A 26,357-nucleotide genomic window follows, 5' to 3' on the forward strand; every position below is an offset into this window, starting at 1 on the left:
AATTTATTCATCAAATTGAATATCAATCCGCTTCGCCTCTGCGTTCAATTGATTGAGTGATTCGTCCTTGCATCCAAGTGAAGTTTTTATTGCGTCGTCTCGTCTAAGTCGGTCATTGAAACCATTTGACACTCGGAGGTTTTAGTTGACACTGGTTTTTGTGAATTACCGTAGTAGCGGCGTCTGTTTTTTCTTTTCATTATCTCGAAAAGAAGGGTTGATTTTGGTTTCATTGATAAAGATATAAGCCATTGATATAAATGATTATATAGAGCTAAATTTTGATGACTAGCGGATGTCTTTAATAACGTGACTTTAAAATTCATTTTAATTTTGCCTAAAAACTCCTCGACAATTTTGATTGTGTATTTTACTTTTTATACTGTGGTGGTATCTTTTTTTGGGTTGAAAAATTGACCGTATATAAGGCTCCATCTGTCGAGCAATTGGAATGGACCTTTGCTATGAACCTCACTGAGTCATGAATTGATAAGAGGAGGAGTTTCTGTCAATGAGTTTCTGTCCATCCTTGTTCTGGTACTCGAAAATCATAATAACAATTCAGATCATAAGCTTATTAGCAACTAATAAGTTACGGCGAATACGGGCGCGATACTCCAAACCTCTAGGTCGTTGGTTCGAATGCGACTCATAGTAAAAATTTGACTATCTCGAAGGTTTTCTTACTTCTATTTCATTTTATAGAGCTGCTTTGTGCCGTTATCTCGCGAGTGTTTGCGTAGCAAAGCGTCGCCTCTGTGTTATTTTAAGTATCGGATAAAACGTTCATGCGTCTTTAAATTATCAGGGGTTTTCACTCGCCTTACTCTTTGGTCCCAAGTTTCCTTTGCAAACCACAACTTTTCTATTTTCGATATGTTTTCTATATAATCGGTCAACAGTCCATTTTATGAGATCATTAAAAAGCTGTTTTGCGATTTACCAAAAGTTTTTCGTAGCTCTGTTGATTGCAAATTTTGGATTTTCAATTTTACATTTTGATTTAGATTGAGTTCAAAAAAAAGTTAATCGGCCCTAATAAAATCTTTTAGATGATGAATAAACATGTACATCAGGCATCAATACTTACAACAATTAATGAATTTTTAATTGTTCTTCCGGAAAACTAAAATTGGGAGAATAGCTTTGTAATGACTATTTATTCACGAGGGAAAGGACCAGCATACAAGATGTACAGCTCACCACGGGAAGCCGGTGTTATGTCCCTGTTTAAGAACTAAATCCTCCATTTTTTGGTTATTTTTCTTGGCTGGTTAATGTTGCTTCACCCTCAAGCAACGAGCACGGAACATGGTGGGCCTCGAACATCCGACCTTCGATTGTGAGGTGGAGACCTAACCACTTCACCACCGCTCCCCTAAGCCAAAGCATGCAAAATAAGATTTTCGTGAAACAAAATGGGTCCGGAATACAATATTTGAGTCAATTACAGTTTTGATTTTCGTATATGGCGGTTTCAGCTGGCTGAAGTTTTACCCTAAGCAGCTGTTGATTCCCCTCAATTGTTAATTCCTATGAACTGATTTTGTGCTCCCCCAGTTTTCCTATGAATTCAAAAGCAACTGTTTCAAATCTATCCGATGTTTTTTGAAACCTCGTATTCCGTTTTTTCTTTCTTACGAATTGTATACAGCGAGCTGAGTGGTAAACGAGACAAACAGAGAATTGGAAATCGTAGTTCAATTTTTTCCAGAAGTTTGAATGTTTTGACGATGGGAATCCGCCCTTACTTGCCAATTCCAAGAAAGAGTTTCTTCCGAACTTCGAGGTTTCCAGGTCCCTACGATCACTTCTTCGACGCCTTCGGAAACCCTGTGGAAGGAATATTTTCAAAACTGCCCAAATTTTACACAGACCTGCTTAGACCCCGACCTCCGCCCAACCGAAATTGGGAAGTTCCCAGAAACCCAAATCATATAGTGCCAAAAGGCGCAAATAAACCATGGATTGAGAAAACGTATAAACAGGCACTGTCACCTATCCCTGTTTTCTTTCCGAAAAGGTCCAGGAAAGAATTGTGGGGAGGCGAGGGATTGATTTTTGGGTTCAGGCAACGCGACAGATATGAAAGACCTCATAGAACAATTTGGCACCCGAAATTAGTGCACTGGACCTGTTACAGCGAAATTCTGGATCGAAGTTTTGAAACGATAGTATCGGATACAACTTTGGATTTAATTGACGAAAACGAAGGATTTGATTTTTATATTCTCAAAACACCGCCACATGAGTTGTTGTCGGATTTCGCATTGACTATAAAAGGAGATATTCTAAAGGCTCTAGCGAAGGAATCTTATTGGCTGAACGATTCTAAACAGTTTGAATTCATTAAAGAGAAATATAAAGACTACGTTATACCCTATGAGCAAGCAGAATGGTATGGTTTGAAGCCGGAAGAGGCTATTTTTAAGTACCAACTTTCTCAGAATTTTGACTACAGACCTCTAAAAGAAGTTTTTGCTGACGAAGATGCAAATGGAGATTTGACAAGTGGAATAAATTATAATCAAACATTGATGAAAAACTATGATGCAAAGAAAGAGAATGCTAGTTTGGTTACAAAATTTCGAAAGTTTTTCAGAGTTTAATTCTTCTAAATGCTTTCAGTTATTGCAAAAATGTGTGTAAATCATGTGATAAAAATATGCTGCCTTGTAATCTGATGAAAGATTGTACGTTTTGTTTTTCAGATTAAGTTATGCCTTTGCCGCCGGCTCTTTTGGCCCGGCTGAAAAAACGAGGCATAGTTAACCAGCAAACCAAATGTAAGTAATTTTTTTTCTTAGGTTTTGTCGAAGGTTTTCCGTGCTTTCAAGGTAGTCTCAGAATCTTTTTTAAAATTTTTATTTAAATATTCATCATGAGTAATCAAATCATCATAACACAATATGCAAAGTTTCAAAAATAACTCATGATAGGACAACCAGAAAGCCAACGAGAATCTATCAGAAATGTGTGATCAAACTCAACCTGTCCTTTACTATCCAGCTAATGCTCCTCGATTTAACTTAAACGTTACTTTTAATAATTTTACCTCAGGAGTTATAAAAAAAATTGAACGATAAGCGCTCAGCATCACTTTTTTGGTTCGAAATTGGCATGTTTTGGTAAGTTGTAGACAAGCTGCGCACAAACTTACAGAGTAACTCAGTCATAGAAATACTTCAAATGCAAACTATTCAATTGTGAAATGTTGAATTTTATTTGTTTTACACTAATTCTACGGACTGAATATTTGCACCAGATGAGCATAGTATCGTATAACAGAATCAGGGGTGAACTAGGATTTTCTCGAGGGAGGGGCGGATTTAAAAAAAAAATCAACAATTTTGTCTACCTTTTTTAGGTCAATTAAATTGTTTTTCAGAGCTCTCCCAAAGTCCTAAGACTGTTTCGGCCAAATTTTTAGCGCCACAGGCAAATTTTTGACAAAGAAAATCAGGCCAAAAAGGTGTTTTTAGGCACTTTTTGGAAAATTTTGACCAAGAAATTGCGTTTTTTGGCGGGCACTCTCCCCTCAAAATTAGTATATAATGGCACCTTTGGACAAAATTTAGGGTCCGTCCAAAATCCCGTCCAAAAAGGGTAGTTAGAAAGAACACAGTACCTTTCAGATGATATTTGAAATCCGTCAAAAATTGGTAGTTAAAATGTCGAAATTGGTCTGGAGAAAAAAAAACTGCCCCGAGCACACATATTCCGTCACTTTCATCAAAAGTCGAAACAATAAAAAAACTGCCAAATCCTTGAAACCGAATGTTGTCTTTCAAAGTTCTTTTTTCGATTGTTGTTTAAAAGTACGTTGAAGTCCAAGCGGTCCTTAAAAACAGGCCTTCTTGAGGGCAAAAAATTTGAAGTCGTGTCTGCTAGGGTCCACAAGTGTAAAAGAATTAGCCGTTCGGACTCATAGAATGACATCGATTATTCCTTGGGAATTCTGGAGAAAGAAATTAACGCAATCAAACAGGTTTCGTGATCTGTATAGTTTTTTTTTCTGAAAACCTTTGAACGAAGTATATTTTCATTCTGTATGTGGAACCAACTGGTAATAATTACTTTCAATTTGCTTTGCTTCACTGTTGTTCAAATTCATTTTAAGCTCATTGAAAGCACTATTGCAGATGGGAGAAGTTTGGATTTTTCCAAGCAGATCGTTATTCCATTAAGTTCAGTTTTGAGTTTTTTTACTATTATTTGTAAGTTTTGGGCAATTCTCGAATTAAAATATTTTTTTCTTGTGAATTTTTCATATGCATATAACTGGCCAGTCAAAAGAGTAAACAAAGTTACTTGATTTGTGTTGATTTAAGTTGATTTCCTCTGTTTAAGTGGCAGCTGAGGAAAACGAAGAAGTTCTAGTTGAAGATTACTCGGCGGAAAAAGTCGACAGCGATGCGGAAGAAGAAGACAATTCATCTTCAAGCAGCGACGACGAGACAACTGATAATGCAGACAAAAGTAGTCTCAGCAATACCCATCTCAAATCAGCAGTACCGATCAAATCGGCACTGAAATCGTCTTCATCATTGAAGTCGAAGAAATCTGTGGGAGTGGTGACCAGATCGATTAGCCCCCCTCGAGGACCAGTTGAGGGGTGCCCAAATACTTCAAATCAGTACCATGAATGTTCTTTGTATTGTAAACAGAGGTATGGGTTGAAAACAGGCGAAGAATTGACAATTGGGAAGCAAGTGAGGAAAAGTGTGGGCTTCTCGGAGGATACGAAAGAGCCGTCGGACAGTTCGTTTCCGAGGCCGGAAGATGAGGTCGAAGATAAAATGCCGCTGCCTCCGTTTTGGATTAAAGTCATCGATCCTAAAAGGTGCGAATTGCTTGTGTCTTTTACTATGTCTTGGGCTTTTTGCCCATCCTGATAAAATTCAAAAAAATTTTCATACGGCTTTTTGCATTTTAGAAGTTTTGTAACAATTTGTTCACTTATTCACGTTGACACCTTTCATCACCGTTTTGAACATTAAAAGTAATTTTAAATAAAAAGACTTTCGTAATTTGAGTTCCAAAAAAAACTTTAAAGGGGGACTGGAAAAGACCGGTATCTTGGAGCTTAGGATGAAACCAAAATCATAAATTTTTGGAGACTAGAGTCATAGAAACGAATTGTGCGAAGAATGTTTTAACATAAAAACAAATGATTTTTAGTTGAAGAAGATGAAAGAGACTAAAACTATCAATTGCGATAAAAAAAGGAGTGCAAAGGTAAACCATAATAAAAGGTGGTTGGAAAAGTAGAAGTTTCAACTGACCGGCGGTTGTTAGCATTTTGTTTTTCAGAACTGAAAAATTCATTAAAATGAGCTTCTGAGTTAAACTTTTTTGTCAATCTTAAGATAATTTTAAAAAGCTCGTAAGCAGGGAGTTCATAAATCGATAGAATTGTATTTAAAAGAAATATCATATGAACATTCTCCGAGCATTTGAAAATCAATTAACTTGGAGATTGAATGCAACATCTATAAATATATACACCATATTCACTTTTATCTTCAAGACATGCGTTTATTTCTGTGCGTTAAGTGAAATTCAAGGTGACTGGAAGATCTTCCGTCTTTGTTATTTAAGAAGTTTGCAGAACCGACTTCCCATTCTCGTTGGTGCTCTATACATGCATGCTGCCCATGTCGTTTTTGCATGCTGCTTTTTCGCACTCGGTGATGTTGTTTTTCCACCATCCTCTCTCAAGAAAGGCCAAGGAAATCTTTCTTATAGATTTCCTGGCTGCCTTCAAGGCCACCCCTGTTGATTCACTGCTTTCATCTTTTTTCACTTTTTTACTCCATTCAATTACTAATTAAGATATGTAAAAGAAAGAAATAAGAATTTATACAAATACATTTACAAAAAATAATAATAAAAATTTAAAAAAATTCAGTATGTTGGTTAGTTATTAATATGTTCCGTTCTGGGTGAGTGTTTCAAGATCTTTTTCATTACCGATTATCCTGGTGTTAGCCACTTGCCTATTGGTCGTCCCACATAACTTAGCTGTGCGAACTACTATCTGCCACTACTGTCCATAACGACTACGTTGAGGTTTCTGCGAATATCCGTACAGTTCGTTTTCTGATTTTCCTTGCTTTTGAGGCTGCGTTGAAACCTGCCCAATGTGTTTGCTTTGGCATCTGGGAGTTGCGTTGGTTCTATTCTAAAAATTACTAGTTTGTGGTTGGAAAACGCGTTGTATTGAGTAAGCTCCATCTTTATTGCATGTTAATGGCAATGGTTGACTTTCAATATGAACTAATGTAGCTCACACTGTATTTGGCTGCTGTTGATAAACTGAATACTTGTTTTTTTTCTTTAAAAACAAGCTTAAGAACTGAAGACAAGATAATCTCCGGTCGGCCAGAGTCTTAACCCGAAGGTTAAATATTTAAGGCTAGGTAAGCTATGGCTATCCTACAAGAGCTTACCTGGTAAATTGCAGTGCTTGTGCGGTTTGACCCCGTAATCATATAATTGCTGGGCAATATCACTACCAATGCGCCACAACGCCATTTTTGATGTTATTGTTATTTTGTTTTCCAGCTCAAAGCTGCTGGTTTCTCTTCCTGCTGGACCTTAAGGGCGTATACCGCTGCTAAAACAGTGTTCTAGTGGTACCGATACAATTATTTTCTGAGTGCTGTGAACGGTGTTGTCGCCGTCCTGTATCCCGTTGTAGTAAGTTTCGTAAATTTTGGTCCATGATTGCACATACTTAAGTTTCGAAAATGCATGTAGCGAGATATGGTTTTTGCCACTTGACTCTCAATTATGATTTCATAAGATAAATTTGAGTTAGACAAGGACTCAACGAGTTCTTGGGGAAAATGGATTCGTCTTGCGTTTTTAAGATCTGTGGTAAACCCTTGGTTATTGCAGGTGAAGAGGACTCTTTTTCATCAATTCTCTCTTTGCTGAAGGACCTTTTTTGTTGATGATGTTGCAACTGTTCACAATGAAGTAAGCCTTTTAACCGAAGTAGGTCTCATGAGCTATGACTTCTTGATTAGGTAGATACTTTTCTCGGTGGGGTAGTTCTGTCGTTGTTTGTCTCTAGCAATTTGCAGCTTCAGATCCTCGGTATTAGCTCTAAGATGACATTTTGGGCCTGAAGTTAATTTCATTGATCGGCAGGCACACTAAGAACTCCTACTGCGGTCGTTTTCTGTAATTTGGGGATGCGGAACTGGTTGAAGATCCCAGTCAGACCACTTACGAGGATGGTAATCTGTCATGTAAGCAGTAAGCTTCAAATAATAAGCATACACTGGGTAGTCGCATGGCTCAAAACAATTTTCGATGTCATCTTTTTTGCTGCCTTGTCTTTCGGTAGAACTATTAACTTGCCACGCCATTTGAGATCAACATAAATACCCCAAAAAACTTGAGGGATTTATTTCTTGACCATTTTCTACAATTGCAGGTTGCCTATATGTTCATCAGGCTCATTTTATGAACTGAACTGAATTAGTTGAAGCTTCGATTTCTCAGAGCTTTCTACTCTATTAAAAGAGACTGGTTGTGTGCGCTTTCGTAAAAAAATTTTGATGATCTAAGTTTTCTGAACCTGTGGATGTTTCCATGAGCGTTTCAAAGTTTGCCCGCAAGTTTTCGCCTATTTTACAAATCGCGATCAAAAACTTTGTTTTTCTTTATTTTCGAGGTATTGTAAATCGGTTGAAAACTCCTTGTAGTAATCTTTGTAGTTATGCCCGATTAGATTGACTAAGCAGTTCTCGTGTCGCTTTCTGCTTATCCAACAATATGTCATACATGGTTTTTACTTACTCGAATTTTTATCTTTCAATTTAATTTTTTTGTTAACTTGTTTCAGCCGCAGTTCTTGCAGTTTTTTGTTTTCGTCTTTTCTGGTTACTGTGATAAACAACCCCTTTTGCCTCTTGTTTCAGTCGAAGTGGCTTTTATTTCATCTCTTTCTCCGCCAAGAGCTCGATCGTTTCAGCTTTGACTTCTGAGAGTTTTTCTCCCTATGGTTGAAGCTCGTGCATGCTATGATTTCCCATGCATTTTACAATTCTCTGTGCAGATAAAACTGTGCTATGAACATTGTAATGGTACTTTTCTTCCCGAAGCTACCAGTGAATTGCCAGTAATCTACCAGCATATGCGATAAGGCATTTTTTCGCACAAACCTTTATTGGCTGCAACTTCATCTTGTTTTTCAGAGCAGCTCTGACACGAGTTTGATGTTCGGGAAAGTTACTTCCTTGGTGGCACAAAGATATCTAGTCCCCATATTTTCACCGTTTTTGCTTGAAGTTTTTTTTGCGACACAAGCACGTGAAGTCGAGGACCACTTCACTTCAAAATTCAAAGTTAAGTCTCAAGATTTTCAGTACCCTAACTTCATGCGCTTTACCAAGTAGAGGTATGTTCATTCCCCGCGTTACGTCGCTTGTGCGATCTGGCTATTGTGTCCTTTTTAGATTTTGATTTCGTTTCTCGCGATATTATCTTTGCTGAAAAGACAATCTGTTTTTCCTTTTCTCTGGCTATTTTCAATTTCAGATCCTCCGTATTAGCTATGAAGATGACTTGTTGTTCTTGATGTTAATTTCTTCGCTCGGTCAGGCGCACTGAGAACTCCTACTGCAGTCGTTTTCTGTGATTTGGGGATGCGGAACTGGTTGACGATCCCAGTCAGACCACTTACGAGGATGGTAATCTGTCATGTAAGCAGTAAGCTTCAAATAATAAGCATAGATTGGGTAGTCGCATGGTTCAAAACAATTTTCGATGTCATCTTTTTTTGCTGCCCGTCTTTGCGGTAGAACTATTAGTTTACCACGCCATTTGAGATCAACATAAATACCCCAAAAAACTTGAGGGATTTATTTCTTGACCATTTTCTACAATTGCAGGTTGCCTATATGTTCATCAGGCTCATTTTATGAACTGAACTGAATTAGTTGAAGCTTCGATTTCTCAGAGCTTTCTACTCTATTAAAAGAGACTGGTTGTGTGCGCTTTCGTAAAAAAAGTTTGATGATCTAAGTTTTCTGAACCTTTGGATGTCTCCATGAGCGTTTCAAAGTTTGCCTGCAAGTTTTCGCCTATTTTACAAATCGCGATCAAAAACTTTGTTTTTCTTTATTTTCGAGGTATTGTAAATCGGTTGAAAACTCCTTGTAGTAATCTTTGTAGTTATGCCCGATTAGATTGACTAAGCAGTTCTCGTGTCGCTTTCTGCTTATCCAACAATATGTCATACATGGTTTTTACTTACTCGAATTTTTATCTTTCAATTTAATTTTTTTGTTAACTTGTTTCAGCCGCAGTTCTTGCAGTTTTTTGTTTTCGTCTTTTCTGGTTACTGTGATAAACAACCCCTTTTGCCTCTTGTTTCAGTCGAAGTGGCTTTTATTTCATCTATTTCTCCGCCAAGAGCTCGATAGTTTCAGCTTTGACTTCTGAGAGTTTTTCTCCCTATGGTTGAAGCTCGTGCATGCTATGATTTCCCATGCATTTTACAATTCTCTGTGCAGATAAAACTGTGCTATGAACATTGTAATGGTCCTTTTCTTCCCGAAGCTACCAGTGAATTGCCAGTAATCTACCAGCATATGCGATAAGGCATTTTTTTGCACAAACCTTCATTGGCTGCAACTTCATCTTGTTTTTCAGAGCAGCTCTGACACGAGTTTGATGTTCGGGAAAGTTACTTCCTTGGTGGCACAAAGATATCTAGTCCCAATATTTTCACCGTTTTTGCTTGAAGTTTTCTTGCGACACAAGCACGTGAAGTCGAGGACCACTTCACTTCAAAATTCAAAGTTAAGTCTCAAGTTTGTCAGTACCCTAACTTCATGCGCTTTACCAAGTAGAGGTATGTTCATTCCCCGCGTTACGTCGCTCGTGTGATCTGGCTATTGTGTTCTTTTTAGAGTTTGATTTAGTTTCTCGCGATATTATCTTTGCTGAAAAGACAATCTGTCTTTCCTTGTCTCTGGCTATTTTCTATTTCAGATCCTCCGTATTAGCTATAAAGATGACTTGTTGTTCTTGATGTTAATTTCTTCGCTCAGCAGGAGCACTCAGAACTCCTACTGCAGTCGTTTTCTGTGATTTGGGGATGCGGAACTGGTTGACGATCCCAGTCAGACCACTTACGAGAATGGTTATCTGTCGTATAAGCAATAAGCTAATAATATTGAGCATAGATTGGGTAGTCGCATGGTTCAAAACAATTTTCGATGTCATCTTTTTTTGCTGCCCGTCTTTGCGGTTGAACTATTAGTTTACCACGCCATTTGAGATCAACATAAATACCCCAAAAAACTTGAGGGATTTATTTCTTGACCATTTTCTACAATTGCAGGTTGCCTATATGTTCATCAGGCTCATTTTATGAACTGAACTGAATTAGTTGAAGCTTCGATTTCTCAGAGCTTTCTACTCTATTAAAAGAGACTGGTTGTGTGCGCTTTCGTAAAAAAAGTTTGATGATCTAAGTTTTCTGAACCTTTGGATGTCTCCATGAGCGTTTCAAAGTTTGCCTGCAAGTTTTCGCCTATTTTACAAATCGCGATCAAAAACTTTGTTTTTCTTTATTTTCGAGGTATTGTAAATCGGTTGAAAACTCCTTGTAGTAATCTTTGTAGTTATGCCCGATTAGATTGACTAAGCAGTTCTCGTGTCGCTTTCTGCTTATCCAACAATATGTCATACATGGTTTTTACTTACTCGAATTTTTATCTTTCAATTTAATTTTTTTGTTAACTTGTTTCAGCCGCAGTTCTTGCAGTTTTTTGTTTTCGTCTTTTCTGGTTACTGTGATAAACAACCCCTTTTGCCTCTTGTTTCAGTCGAAGTGGCTTTTATTTCATCTATTTCTCCGCCAAGAGCTCGATAGTTTCAGCTTTGACTTCTGAGAGTTTTTCTCCCTATGGTTGAAGCTCGTGCATGCTATGATTTCCCATGCATTTTACAATTCTCTGTGCAGATAAAACTGTGCTATGAACATTGTAATGGTCCTTTTCTTCCCGAAGCTACCAGTGAATTGCCAGTAATCTACCAGCATATGCGATAAGGCATTTTTTTCGCACAAACCTTCATTGGCTGCACTTCATCTTGTTTTTCAGAGCAGCTCTGACATGAGTTTGATGTTCGGGAAAGTTACTTCCTTGGTGGCACAAATATATCTAGTAATAGCTATGAAGATGACTTGTTGTTCTTGATGTTACTTTCTTTACTCAGAACTCCTACTGCAGTCGTTTTCTGTGATTTGGGGATGCGGAACTGGTTGAAGATCCCAGTCAGACCACTTACGAGGATGGTTATCTGTCGTATAAGCAATAAGCTACAAATAGATTGGGTAGTCGGATGGTTCAAAACAATTTTCGATGTCATCTTTTTTGCTGCCTTGTCTTTCGGTAGAACTATTAGCTTACCACGCCATTTGAGATCAAAATAAATGCCACAAAACATGAAGGGTTTCTTGACATGTTTCAACAAATGCAGGTTGAACATATGTTCATCACTCATTTTATCAACTGAAATAGTTGAAGCTTGGAATTCACAGGGCTTTCTACTCTATCTAACAGACTGGTGATATACGCTTACGTAAAAAAAAACCTGCAGATTTTTCCATGAGCTTTTCAAATTTTGCCTACAAGTTTTCGAACAATTTACGAGCATCTTCACATCGCAATCAAAAATTTTGCTTTTTCGAGTTTATTGTAAATCTCTTCATAACTCTATTTATCGTTAGCAATCGGAGCTATAGTTTGTAGCAATCTTCGATTAGAATGACTAAGCAGTTCTTGTGTCTTTTTATGCACAACCAAATCTTTGTCTTGCATGGTTTTTGTTCCACTCGATTTTTAATCTTTCAGTTTGAGTATTTCCTCTTTTTTGTCTCTTGTTTCAATCTTTGTGGCTTTTATTTTTGTTATTTCTGCCAATAGCTCAAGTTTTAGCTTTGAGTTTTGACGGTTTTTCCTCTCATGGCTGAAGCTTTGCTTGCTATGATTTCCCATGCTTTTTGCTTAAACCGTTAGGCCTCGTACTTTACAAAACTCTGTGCAGATAAAACTCTGCTATGAACATGTTAATGGTTCTTTTCTTTCTGAAACGACCCTACGAGTTTTCAGTTGCCTCTCCGAGTTTACGAGGCAAGGCATCTTTCGCACAAACACTTAGTGGCCGCGGCGTCATCTTGTGGTTCCGCACTGGCAACGCAACGACAGAGTTTGATGTTCGGTAAAGTTACTTCACAAATGACACAAACAGATCCAGTCACAAAAGTATCTTGAAATATTAAATTTCCTTACTCGGCAAGCCACTCAAAACTCCGAATGTAGTGTTTTTTTTTGTGATTTGAGCATACGGAACTGATTCATGATCCCAGTCAGACAACTTACGAGGACGGTAATCTATGGTTTAAGCAAGTTTAAGCAAGCAGCCAAAAGTATTAAGCATACACTGGGTAGTCTTTTGGTTCAAAACAATTTTCGATATGATTTTTTTTCGCTGTCGTTTCTTTCGGTAGAAGTATTATTTTGTCACGCCATTTGCGATTGATATAGATGCCATATAGATAAAACACATGGAGAATTTCTTTGTTGCTTGAGAGTTTTTAACATATGCAGGCTTGCCCAAATGTTGATCAACCTCATATTATCAACTGAATTAGCTTCGATATCATATATTGCTGCTTCCTACTTTTTTTTATTGAGAGTGGTGATATACGATTAAGTAACAAAAATTTGGCTACCAAAGTTTTCTGAACCTGCGTGTTTTTCAATGAGTGTTTCAAACTTTGCCGCCAAGTTTTCGAAAAAAAATTGCTTTCTTTTATTTTAAATCGTATACCGAGTTATTGTAAATTGGTTCATAACTCGGTATATAGGTAGCTGTCGGAGCTATAGTTTGTTCCAATCTTTGATTAGATTGACTAAGCAGTTCTCGTGTCTTTTTCTGCAAATTCAACAATTTGTCATACATGCTTCTTAGCTCACTCGATTTTCTATCTTGAAGTTTGAATGTTCCGTCTTTTTTCATGTGCGTAAGTATGTTGATGGTTCTTTTCTTTCCATATCAACCAATGAATTGCCTTTCCGAGTATGTGAGATCAGGCAGTTTTGGCACAAACTTTCATTTGCTGCAGCTTCATCTTGTTTCTCAGAGCAACTTTGGCAATGACAGAGTTTGATGTTCGGAAAAGTTACTTCCCAAATGATACAAACAGATCCAGTCTTTAAAGTAGCTTAACTCAACTCGGTGTTAAGATGGGTGCAGATAAATTGGTGCAAATGAGCTGTGCGTAAGTTTGTTGATGGTTCTTTTCTTAGAATTTGATTTGTTTTCTCGCCATATTGTCTGTGCTTAAAAGACAATATGTCTTTCCTTGTCTCCGACTGTTTTCAGCTTCTTATCCTCCGTATTAGCTATGAATCTGTCATGTCGTTCTTGACGTTGATTCCATTGCTCGGCAGGCGCACTCAGAACTCCTACTGCAGTCTTTTTTCTGTGATTTGAGATGCGGAACTGGTTGAAGATCCCAGTCAGACCACTTGCGAGGATGGTAATCTGTCATGTAAGCAGTAAGCTTCAAATAATAAGCATACACTGGGTAGTCACATGGTTCAAATTAATTTTCGATGTCATCTTTTTTACTGCCTTGTCTTTCGGTAGAACTATTAACTTGCCACGCAATTTGGGATCAACATAAATACCACAAAAAACATGAGGGATTTGGTTCTTGACATTTTTCAACAATTGCAGGTTGTCCATATATTCATTAAGCTCATTTTATGTACTGAAATGAATTAGTTGAAGCTTCGATTTGACAGAGTTTTCTACTCTAATGAAAGAGACTTGTAGACTGGTTTTATTCGCTTAGGTGGGAAATTTGGATTACCAATGTTTTCCGAACCAGCGAATGTTTCAATGAGTGTTTCAAACTTTGCTTGCAAGTTTTCTACCACTAACGAGCATCTTCAAATCGCAATCAAAAACTTTGCTTGCTTTCTTTTTCGAGTTATTGTAAATCTGTTCATAACTCGATGTATCGGTACCACTCGAAGCTATAGTTTGTAGTAACTTTCGATTAATATGACTAAGTAGTTCATGTGTCATTTTCTGCAAATCCAACAATTTGTCATGCATGGTTTTTTTTCGCTCGGTTTTTCAATTTTCAATTTGAGTTTTTTTTATGTCTTTTGTTTCAATCTTAGAGGCTTTTATTTTTTTATTTCTGCCAATTACTGAAATTTTAGTTTTGAGTTCTGACGCTTTTTCCTCTCATGGCTGAAGCTCGAACTTGATATGATTTCCCATGCATTTCGCTTAGCTCGGTGTGTCTCGTATTTTACAATACTCTGTGCAGATAAAATTCTGCTATGAACATGTTAATGGTTCTTGTTTCTGAAACGACCATTCAATTGCCTCGCCGACTCTGTGAGACAAGGAATTTTTCGCACAAACACTCAGTGGCTAAAGCGTCATCTTGTTTTCAGCAATTTTTTTTATGTCTTTTGTTTCAATCTAAGAGGCTTTTATTTTTTCTTTCCGCCAACTACTCAAGTTTTAGTTGTTATTTCTGACGCTTTTTCCTCTCATGGCTGAAGCTCGTACTTGCTATGATTTCCCATACATTTCGCTTAGCTCGGTGTGTCTCGTATTTTACAATACTCTGTGCAGATAAAACTCTGCTATGAACATGTTAATGGTTCTTCTGCTTCTGAAACGACCATTCAATTGCCTCTCCGACTATGTGAGACAAGGCATTTTTCGCACAAACACTCAGTGACTGCAGCGTCATCTTGTTTTTCAGAGCAGTTCTGCCAACTACAGAGTTTGATGTTTGGGAAAGTTACTTCTCAAGTGACACAAATAGGTCCTAGCTTAAGTAGCTTGAAATAACCCGGTGTTAAGATGAGTGCAGATGAACTGGTGCAAATGAAATGTGCGTAAGTATGTTGATGGTTTTTTTCTTTCCATATCAACCAATGAATTGCCTTTTCGAGTATGTGAGATCAGGCAGTTTTGGCTCAAACTTTCATTTGCTGCGGCTTCATCTAGTTTCTCAGAGCAACTTTGGCAATGACAGTTTGATGTTCGGGAAAGTTAGTTCCCAAATGATACAAACAGATCCAGTCTCTAAAGTGTCTTCAAATATCCTGTTTTTTTTCAAAAAATTAAGCTGAATTGTGTTTTTTTCCGATATGGACTAAAATTTGGCATGTGACAAAAAATATCGGTTAAATTGTATTTGTTATTTTCAGTCTCAAAAGTTTTTGTGATTTTTTTAGCCCAAAACTTGTTTTTCATTTTTTCACGGATTGGCTTGAAGTTTTTCTGCGACACACGCACGTGAAGTCGAGGACCACTTGACTTCAAAATTTGAAGTGTGGTCTCAAGTTGTCAGTACCCTAACGTCTTGCGCTTTACCAAGTAGAGGTTTGTTCATTTTTCGCGTTGAGCCGCTTGTGTGATCTGGCTATTGTGTCCTGTTTAGAATTTGACTTGGTTTCTCGCCATATTGTCTGTGCTTAAAAGACAATATGTCTTTCCTTGTCTCTGGCTGTTTTCAGCTTCTTATCCTCCGTATTAGCTGTGAATCTGTCATGTCATTCTTGACGTTGATTCCATTGCTCGGCAGGCGCACTAAAAACTGCAGTCTTTTTCTGTGATTTGAGATGCGGAACTGGTTGAAGATCCTAGTCAGACCACTTACGAGGATGGTAATCTGTCATGTAAGCAGTAAGCTTCAAATAATAAGCATACACTGGGTAGTCACATGGTTCAAATTAATTTTCGATGTCATATTTTTTACTGCCTTGTCTTTCGGTAGAACTATTAACTTACCACGCAATTTGGGATCAACATAAATACCACAAAAAACATGAGGGTTTTGGTTCTTGACATTTTTCAACAATTGCAGGGTGTCCATATATTCATTAAGCTCATTTTATGAACTGAAATGAATTAGTTGAAGCTTCGATTTGACAGAGTTTTCTACTCTAATGAAAGAGACTTGTAGACTGGTTTTATTCGCTTAGGTGGGAAATTTGGATTACCAATGTTTTCCGAACCTGCGAATGTTTCAATGAGTGTTTCAAACTTTGCTTGCAAGTTTTCTACCACTAACGAGCATCTTCAAATTGCAATCAAAAACTTTGCTTGCTTTCTTTTTCGAGTTATTGTAAATCTGTTCATAACTCGATGTATCGGTACCACTCGAAGCTATAGTTTGTAGTAACTTTCGATTAATATGACTAAGTAGTTCATGTGTCATTTTCTGCAAATCCAACAATTTGTCATGCATGGTTTTTTTTCGCTCGGTTTTTCAATTTTCAATTTGAGTTTTTTTATGTCTTTTGTTTCAATCTTAGAGGCTTTTATTTTTTTATTTCTGCCAATTACTGAAAATTTAGTTTTGAGTTCTGACGCTTTTTCCTCTCATGGCTGAAGCTCGAACTTGCTATGATTTCCCATGCATTTCGCTTAGCTCTGTGTGTCTCGTATTTTACAATACTCTGTGCAGATAAAATTCTGCTATGAACATGTTAATGGTTCTTGTTTCTGAAACGACCATTCAATTGCCTCGCCGACTATGTGAGACAAGGCATTTTTCGCACAAACAGTCAGTGGCTAAAGCGTCATCTTGTTTTCAGCAATTTTTTTTATGTCTTTTGTTTCAATCTAAGAGGTTTTTATTTTTTTCTTTCCGCCAACTACTCAAGTTTTAGTTGTTATTTCTGACGCTTTTTCCTCTCATGGCTGAAGCGCGTCCTTGATATGATTTCCCATACAGTTCGCTTAGCTCGGTCTGTCTCGTATTTTACAATACTCTGTGCAGATAAAATTCTGCTATGAACATGTTAATGGTTCTTGTTTCTGAAACGACCATTCAATTGCCTCGCCGACTATGTGAGACAAGGCATTTTTCGCACAAACACTCAGTGGCTAAAGCGTCATCTTGTTTTCAGCAATTTTTTTAATGTCTTTTGTTTCAATCTAAGAGGCTTTTATTTTTTTCTTTCCGCCAACTACTCAAGTTTTAGTTGTTGTTTCTGACGCTTTTTCCTCTCATGGCTGAAGCTCGTACTTGATATGATTTCCCATACATTTCGCTTAGCTCGGTGTGTCTCGTATTTTACAATACTCTGTGCAGATAAAATTCTGCTATGAACATGTTAATGGTTCTTGTTTCTGAAACGACCATTCAATTGCCTCTCCGACTATGTGAGACAAGGCATTTTTTCGCACAAACACTCAGTGGCTGAAGCGTCATCTTGTTTTTCAGAGCAGTTCTGCCAACTACAGAGTTTGACGTTTGGGAAATATACTTCTCAAGTGACACAAATAGATCCTAGTTTAAGTAGCTTAAAATGGCCCGGTGTTAAGATGGGTGCAGATGAACTGGTGCAAATGAAATGTGCGTAAGTATGTTGATGGTTCTTTTCTTTCCATATCAACCACTGAATTGCCTTTCCGAGTATGTGAGATCAGGCAGTTTTGGCACAAACTTTCATTTGCTGCGGCTTCATCTTGTTTCTCAGAGCAACTTTGGCAATGACAGAGTTTGATGTTCGGAAAAGTTACTTCCCAAATGAAACAAACAGATCCAGTCTTTAAAGTAGCTTAACTCAACTCGGTGTTGAGATGGGTGCAGATAAATTGGTGCAAATGAGCTGTGCGTAAGTTTGTTGATGGTTCTTTTGTTTCCTTATCAACTAATGAATTGCCTTTCCGAGTATGTGAGATCAGGCAGTTTTGGCTCAAACTTTCATTTGCTGCAGCTTCATCTTGTTTCTCAGAGCAACTTTGGCAATGACAGTTTGATTTTCGGGAAAGTTAGTTCCCAAATGATACAAACAGATCCAGTCTCTAAAGTGTCTTCAAATATCCTGGTTTTTTTTTTCAAAAAATTAAGCTGAATTGTGTTTTTTTCCGATATGGACTAAAATTTGGCATGTGTCAAAAAATATCGGTTAAATTGTATTTGTTATTTTCAGTCTCAAAAGTTTTTGTGATTTTTTTAGCCCAAAACTTGTTTTTCATTTTTTCACGGTTTTGCTTGAAGTTTTTCTGCGACACCCGCACGTGAAGTCGAGGACCACATGACTTCAAAATTCGAAGTGTGGTCTCAAGTTTTCAGTACCCTAACGTCATGCGCTTTACCAAGTAGAGGTTTGTTCATTTTTCGCATTAAGCCGCTTATGTGATCTGGCTATTGTGTCATGTTTAGAATTTGACTTGGTTTCTCGCCATATTGTCTGTGCTTAAAAGACAATATGTCTTTCCTTGTCTCTGGCTGTTTTCAGCTTCTTATCCTCCGTATTAGCTGTGAATCTGTCATGTCGTTCTTGACGTTGATTCCATTGCTTGGCAGGCGCACTAAAAACTGCAGTCTTTTTCTGTAATTTGGGGATACGGAATTGGTTGAACATCCCAATCAGACCACTTACGAGGATGGCAGTTTGTCGTATAAGCAATAAGCTTCAAATAATAAGCATACACTGGGTAGTCACATGGTTCAAATTAATTTTCGATGTCATCTTTTTTACTGCCTTGTCTTTCGGTAGAACTATTAACTTGCCACGCAATTTGGGATCAACATAAATACCACAAAAAACATGAGGGATTTGGTTCTTGACATTTTTCAACAATTGCAGGTTTTCCATATATTCATTCAGCTCATTTTATGAACTGAAATGAATTAGTTGAAGCTTCGATTTGACAGAGTTTTCTACTCTAATGAAAGAGACTTGTAGACTGGTTTTATTCGCGTAGGTGGAAAATTTGGATTACCAATGTTTTCCGAACCTGCGAATGTTTCAATGAGTGTTTCAAACTTTGCTTGCAAGTTTTCGAATCACTAACGAGCATCTTCAAACGGCAATCAAAAACTTTGCTTGCTTTCTTTTTCGAGTTATTGTGAATCTGTTCACAACTCGATTTATCGGTAACACTCGGAGCTATAGTTTGTAGTAACCTTTGATTAATATGACTAAGTACTTCACGTGTCATTTTCTGCAAATCCAACAATTTGTGATGCATGGTTTTTATTTCGCTCGGTTTTTAAATTTTCAATTTGAATTTTTATCTTTTTTGTGTTTTGTTTCAATCTTAGTGGCTTTTTTTTTATTTCCGCCAATTGCTCAAGTTTTAGCTTTGAGTTCTGACGTTTTTTGCTCTCATGGCTGAAGCTTGTGCTTGCTTTGATTTCCCATGCATTTCGCTTAACTCGGTGTGTCTCGTATTTTACAATACTCTATGCAGATAAAACTCTGCTATGAACATGTCAATGGTTCTTCTGTTTCTGAAACGACCATTCAATTGCCTCTCCGATTATGTGAGACAAGGCATTTTTTCGCACAAACACTCAGTGGCTGCAGCGTCATCTTGTTTTTCAGAGTAGCTTTGTCAACGACAGAGTTTGATGTTTGGGAAAGTTACTTCTCAAGTGACAAAATAGATCCTAGCTTAAGTAGCTTAAAATAACCCGGTGTTAAGATGAGTGCAGATGAACTGGTGCAAATGAAATGTGCGTAAGTAGGTTGATGGTTCTTTTCTTTCCATATCAACCAATTAATTGCCTTTCCAAGTATTTGAGATCAGGCAGTTTTGGCACAAACTTCCATTTGCTGCAGCTTCATCTTGTTTCTGAGAGCAACTTTGGCACTGACAGAGTTTGATGTTCGGTAAAGTTACTTACCAAGTGATACAAACAGATCCAGTCTCTAAAGTCTCTTCAAATACCCTAGTTTCTTTCAGAAATTTCAGCTGAATTGTGTTTTTTTCCGATATGGACTAAATTGTGGCATGCGACAAAAAATATTAGTTAAATTGTATTTGTTATTTTCAGTCTCAAAAGTTTTTTGTTATTTTCTCAAATTTGGCCCATAACCTGTTCTGCATCTTTTCATCGTTTTGCCTGAAGTTTTTTTTTGCGACTTAAGCACGTGAAGTCAAGGACCAATTGACTTCAAAATACAAAGTGTAGTCTCAAGTTGTTCATACCCTAACTTCATGTGCTTACCAAGTAGAGATTTGTTCATTCGTCGCCTTAAGCCGCTTGTGTGATCTAGCTATTGTGTCCTTTTATAGATTTTGATTTCGTTTCTCGCGATGTTGTCTTTGCTTAAAAGACAATCTGTCTTTCTTTGTCTCTGCCTACTTCCAGCTTCACATCCTGCGTATTAGCTATGAAGCTGACATGTCGTTCTTGATGTTGATTTCATTGCTCGACAGGCGCACTCAGAACTCCTACTGCGGTCGTTTTCTGTAATTTGGGGATACGGAATTGGTTGAACATCCCAGTCAGACCACTTACGAGGATGGTAGTCTGTCGTATAAGCAATAAGCTACAGATAATAAGCCTACACTGGGTAGTCACATGGTTCAAAACAATTTTCGATGTCATCTTTTCTGCTGCCTTGTCTTTCGATAGAACTATTAACTTGCCACGCCATTTGGGATCAACATAAATACCACACAAAAAACTTCAGGGATTTGGTGGATTTTCAACAAATGCAGGTTGCCCATATGTTCATCAGGCTTATTTTATGAACTGAATTAGTTGAAGCTTTGATTTCACAGAGCTTTCTACTCTATTAAAAGAGACTGGTGATATACGCTTAAGTGAAAAAAATTTGATTACCAGTGTTTTCTGAACCTGCGGATGTTTCCATGAGCGTTTCAAATTTTTCCTGCAAGTTTTCGATTAATTTAAATCATCTTTAAATCGCAATCACTAACTGCTTTTTTATTTTCGAGTTTTGGAAAATCGGTTCACAGCTCCTAATAGTAATCTTCGTAGGTATCTTCGATTGGATTGACGAAGCAGTTCCCGTGTTTTTTTCTGCGCATCCAACTTTTAGTCATACATGATCTTTAGTTACCCAGTTTTTTTTATCTCTCAATTATGTTTTTCGTTCATCTTTTTCAGCCGCTTTTTTTTTACAGTTTCTTGCCTTCTCCTTTGCTGGTTTTTGTGATAAACATCCACATTTGCCTCATGTTTCAATTTCGTGGCTTTAATTTCATCTCCGCTCAATCTGTTCAACAATATCAGGCGCAACTGTAATTGTTGACATCTTTTCCCGCTTTTTTAAATGGGTACTTTTACTCCTGGTGGCATTTTTTCATCCATCGGCTGAAGTTTGTGTTTGTGGTAATTTAAGTGGCATTTGCAAAAAATCGTTTTTTCAAAAGTTGCAACTTTCTGAGCAGATTAACCTGTGCTTAGAACATGTAAATGTTTCGTTCCCTCTTGAGCCAATCATCCTCCATTGTTGTGCTTCCTTCCATAGTATTGGCCAATAGGGTTGAACCAGGGCTTCACAGTAATGGCCTTGTCGTGGATCTTCGTCTGTTTGCAGTAGAATACAATGTTACTTAATCCGCATATTACAATATGTTGATCTTGTGAACTATTTCCCCCCATATTGCAATATGGGGGGGGGGGGGGGGGGGGGGATAGTTCACAAGGTACAAAATTCGTAAACGCTTAACTGTTCAATTCTTTCTTCATAGGGGGGAGATTCGTTACAAGGTACCATAGGGGGGTAATAATTAACAAGATCCCAATATGTTTATTATGTACTGTGTATCCTCGCTCGCTCGTTTGTTACGGAACACAGTGAAGAAAAAGGGAAATATACTAAACTCCATATCTTTCGTATGTGCTAGTCCTATTTTTTATACCTGCTCATTCAATTCTCGTTGAACTATTGATTGCATTTGAAAAATTTGATGAATTTATTAATAAGTTTCCAATAAAATTAAAAGAAGTTTTAGTTAACTTGTTGCATCGTGTTTTAATGCAGCGGCATGAAGCCGGAAAAGAGCTCAGAAATGAGCCGCTAAAAAAACTAGAAAATCTTCGGTAAAAAATCCAAGCACTGCAGCTAGTTATTAATCTCATTATAAATCATACGAAAACTGTCGAAACAACGATTTGACTCTTAATGAATCTTGTTCTGTTTAGTGGCTATTCGTACTATTGGAACAGAGAGAGTGATCTGGTCACGTGGTTGCACCCTCTGGATGAAGATGCAGTCATCACGCTGGCGGCATCCAAATTAGCAGAAGCAGTGGCTGCGAAGAAGTTAGCTGAAACTAATGTAAGGAAATTAATCTTGTATCCATATTGAGTCGGGGTGCGCAACCGTTTTTTAGATATAAATACAAATTTGAACAAAAACAGCCGGTTGCTGTGGCATTTTTGTGTCGTTTTTTTGAGGGGGAGGGAGCTAGCGTCCACCTCCCCCAACTTTCAAATCAGTTTCAACCAAACAACCGTAGACCAAACTACAATAATGGCTTACATTTTGTTCCGGCTTAAATGCACTTTTCGTGGTTTGACCTTTGATTTTTAAGTTCAATTCATTTCTTTTGTTAAAAGCAAGGCAAACTCCACTATCGAACATCAAATATGTAAAGGTCACGGAAATTGTGGTCGACCTCTAGTTTAGAAAGTGAATATTGATTTTCAGATTTCCCAGCGAAATAACAAATTTATTTATTGCTCCAGTTTTCTGAAGTTGCGCTGTGTTTTGCCTCATTTTAGCCGATTTTGTTTCTAAAGTATGTGAATAGTTCAAATGCTCAAATGAGTGAATGTTCATTGTTGTCTAGTTTTTGACGATTGTGTACATTTGTAACTTAGGAATATAAACAATAATTTTTCTCGCAATTGGTGCGAAATTTCTTTTCAACTCTGTATCAAAATTTGAACTTCTACCTAGTTTTGTTTTGTAATTTAAGACCTCAGTTTTTGCCATTTTTTCTGACTTGTGTTTGCGAAATGTATATCCGCTTCTGTGATAACAATAATAAGTTTGCAAAAATGTGGACTGACGAATTTAATTTTATAAGCCATTTGTCGGCTTGAACAAATTTGTGCCTAAAGAATCCACGTCTGAAGACAAATTTATCGGAAACAGCAAATTTGCTCTTTATATTTGTTCTATCCATCCAATTTTTGTGCAGCTCTTCGTTCAAGTTTTTAAGAGATTTGAACGTAGTAAAGACTCCTATATACCTCTTGATGGTTTTTTTCAGCAAAAGTCTTAAAATTTGATTTTTCACGGTTTGGTTTTTTAAGTTTTAGTGCCATTCCTTTATTTACTCAAGCAAAGCTTGTGTTATAGTATGAAGTACCTTTTTTTAAACCTAAGTCGCAAATATTTTTGCGACAAAACTGTTCATTTTGAACGTGTTCATTTTGATAATTAACCAGCTATTAAGTACAACCAATGCTAAGGATGTTAACACAGACTGTTATATTACAAATAGCACATTAGCTTAAAGGTATCATGGATCTGTAGCGTAGAGGTAGGGAAGGATACATGCAACAAAGTGAGAGGGTTCGAACCTGGGCAGGGTCGGATGTTGTTACTAAACTTTTTCGTATACAGGCTAAAATGCGTCCGCTCGATAAATTGAGGCATATTAGTTGGTAAATTTTTTTTCGAATCAACTGGTACTGCTAATGCATCATAATTGACTAGCTTAATTTAGCAACTATGTAGACTCATAATCGGCAAGCGTCACTTTAGAATTTTTGTTGACTCAAAGTTTTACTTATTCATTTTTCCCAGTAGCGTTATCGGTCATATTTTGCTTGTGTATGCGAAGTGCAACTTCGCCTCTGTGTAAAACGACGGTGTAAATATTTTACCTATTAATCCAGTATCTCAAATTGGGTTAATTTTATCAGAAAGTGTCAAGAATAAAATGTTCTGGACATTCAATGAGCTTCAAGGCCATTTATTGATTTCTTTAAAATTCAATTATGAAGTTTCTTAAAAATCAGTCACTTGTTTTTCTATTTCCTTGCGTTCATGACTCTGCTCTGACTGTCAGTTGGCTATGTTTTATATTTATTACGAATAAATAAACAAATACAAAAATAATGGTTCTATCGATCCGATATATTTGCAGTTCTCCGTTTCATTTGGTTTTGTTTTTAGAAGCAGATCACCCTGCAGATTAAATCAACCACAGCCTCGAATGCAACAGAAGCTAATAAAGATGAAAGCGAAGATGAAGATGGGGATGAGGAGGAGGAGCCGAGGTGTTCACACTGTGACAGGATTCTCAACAACGAAGGACTCTGTCCCTCCTGCAATAAAGTAAGGCTGGTGTTAGTGAACTAATTGTTCGAATGTTAGGCTGTGTTATTTCACCCGAAAACGCATGACCAAAATGCCATCCTCCAACAAAATAGATTAAGTGCGTGAACCATTAATGTTACAAGTTTGTCTATTGAGCCCAAATGAATTTGAAAGACTATGCATGCCATTTTTCCATAGAATCGGGCATTTTAAATTTGTTTTTTTTTTTGGAAAAATCACTGTTAATGGAACCAAAAAAAACTGATTTTTGTATTTGATTTTAGCCGAAGCAGATTAAGAAGATGAAGGGGCTCCGTCCCCCGAAGAGACCTAAAGTGGATGCCAACGAGGAACTGGACCCTATGGACCCAGCTGCCTATGACGAATCAGTGCCCAGGTAAAAAATACATGAAACAGTTAATATGATTTATCTCTTAGTCTTGTCAATCAGTTTCGCTGTCTTTAGAAAATTTTGGCTAATATTTTTTCCGGTGTGTTTTTGCCTAAATTCTTTTTTTTTTGCTGACAAATTCAAGCATAATGGTGAATCAGTTAAAACTTTGACAAATTTTTAGCTTCTAAAAAACGGGTGATAACTTCATCGATCGATTCGCCGCACCTTTTCCTTTTTTTATCAGTCCATATTTGTCTGTTTAAAGTGAATGTCATTTGGCGCAAAGAAGAACATTGTTGCTTTTTTCAAATTTCGATTAACGAAGAGAAGGTAAAAAATGCAATTTCGTGTTAATTTTTTAGGAAAAGTCTTAAAAGTAATGCGAGATCAAATTAATAATTTAGTGGTTTTTTGGAGTAACGTTTTCTTTGTAAGTTGAAATCAAATGCGTTCAACTAAAAATTTAAAATTCAAGTTTTTTTAAGCTTTGGGGCTTGTGTTAAAGAGTCTTCAAAAACTAAATATTTGCAGATCACAAGCTTAAAAAAACTTGAATTTTAAATTTTTAGTTGAACGCAATTGAATTCAACTTACAAAGAGAACGTTACTCCAAAAAACCACTTAAGTATTAATTTGATCTTGCATTACTTTTAAGACTTTTCCTAAACCCCCCCCCCCCCCCCATTTGAATTTCAATTTCGAAAAGTGGTCTCAACCTTGTCATAATGTAATGAAACTTTGCATGGTAAACAAAATAACTCTTTTGAACAGATTTGTTCTTAAATTTCACATCGTAACATCACGCATTTAGTCAATAAAAAACGGGAAACAACTATGAAATTGTAAACTTTGAAATGTTGGCGGATAAATATTCAGTCTTTGAAACTCGCAGGTTGAAAAGTTAGCTTTTCTTCAATTGTCTGTCGGCTTTTTTTGTTTTAAAGGTAGTTGTCTGTTTTTGTAATTTTTGTTTATTCTCTGACTGTTCTATGGGTTTTTCTTGGTGTTGATTAAGAGTCGATGATCGTAAATCAGACCCTCATATAGGCAATTCAAATGATATAGGACCCTCATATAGGCAGGCCTCGAGGAAAAGTCTTTGGAAATTCGTTCAGGCTCAAATATACTTTTTGAGGTTTGACTTTTGATTTATTTTTAAGTTCAGATGATTTCCTGTGTTAAAAGGAAGGCAAAATCCACTATCGAACAAAAAGTTTAAGGTCACGAAAAACGTGATCGACTTCAAGTTAAATTTAATTTTCAGATTTCCCAGCGAAATAAAAAATTGAGCGTATTGATCGAGTTTTCTCAAGTTGGGTTAATTTTATCAAAAAAAGTGCCAATCATAAATCGTTCTAGAAATTAAAATTCGAATTTTTTTTAATTCGAAAGTTAAGATTTCAAAAACAAGTCAGTATGTTCTTTCTTTTTTTCCTTTCAATTTGATCTGTTTAAGGGGTACCTGGTCCACTGGACTGATCCAGCAGGGAGCCAAAGCGGCAGACAGTACAGCAGCCGGACCCCTCTTCCAACAGAGACCCTACCCTAGTCCAGGCGATGTTCTCAGGGCCAACAGAGAACAACCCAATAGCGATTAGCTGCAAGCTGCGTCTTCTATATAGGAACAGAAATGGAGTCACGGTGAAAGATCGACGAGAAATGATCCTGTGTTGATGGATGTCAGCCGAAAAAAAAACTAACAGAGGTTTAGCTTCGCGCATAAAAGCAAAACTTATATCAAATTCTTGTTGTTTTGCCAAATGTCGCCTCGTAGCAGAGAGATTGAAAAGTTGAGATTTTGGTTCAAAACTGTATCGTATCTTTAGATAGTCTTGCTTTATTGTTTG

At 37.1% G+C, this 26,357-nt stretch overlaps 1 protein-coding gene across 1 annotated transcript in view; it reads left to right on the forward strand.

Moving 5' to 3' along the window:
- LOC134853355 (polyglutamine-binding protein 1-like) overlaps positions 1-26,140 on the forward strand; it is a 71,149-nt gene extending 45,009 nt beyond the window's left edge. The window contains exons 2-7 of the mRNA XM_063869333.1: positions 2,710-2,786; positions 4,351-4,843; positions 21,986-22,121; positions 23,973-24,134; positions 24,401-24,513; positions 25,967-26,140. Of these exons, the coding sequence (XP_063725403.1) occupies positions 2,720-2,786; positions 4,351-4,843; positions 21,986-22,121; positions 23,973-24,134; positions 24,401-24,513; positions 25,967-26,108 (1,113 nt within the window). The 5' untranslated portion in view covers positions 2,710-2,719 and the 3' untranslated portion in view covers positions 26,109-26,140. The remainder of the gene's footprint in view (positions 1-2,709; positions 2,787-4,350; positions 4,844-21,985; positions 22,122-23,972; positions 24,135-24,400; positions 24,514-25,966) is intronic.
- Positions 26,141-26,357: the final 217 nt, after the last annotated feature.

Source organism: Symsagittifera roscoffensis, chromosome 8, assembly GCF_963678635.1.
Source record: "Symsagittifera roscoffensis chromosome 8, txSymRosc1.1, whole genome shotgun sequence".
NCBI classification, from domain to species: domain Eukaryota; kingdom Metazoa; phylum Xenacoelomorpha; order Acoela; family Convolutidae; genus Symsagittifera; species Symsagittifera roscoffensis.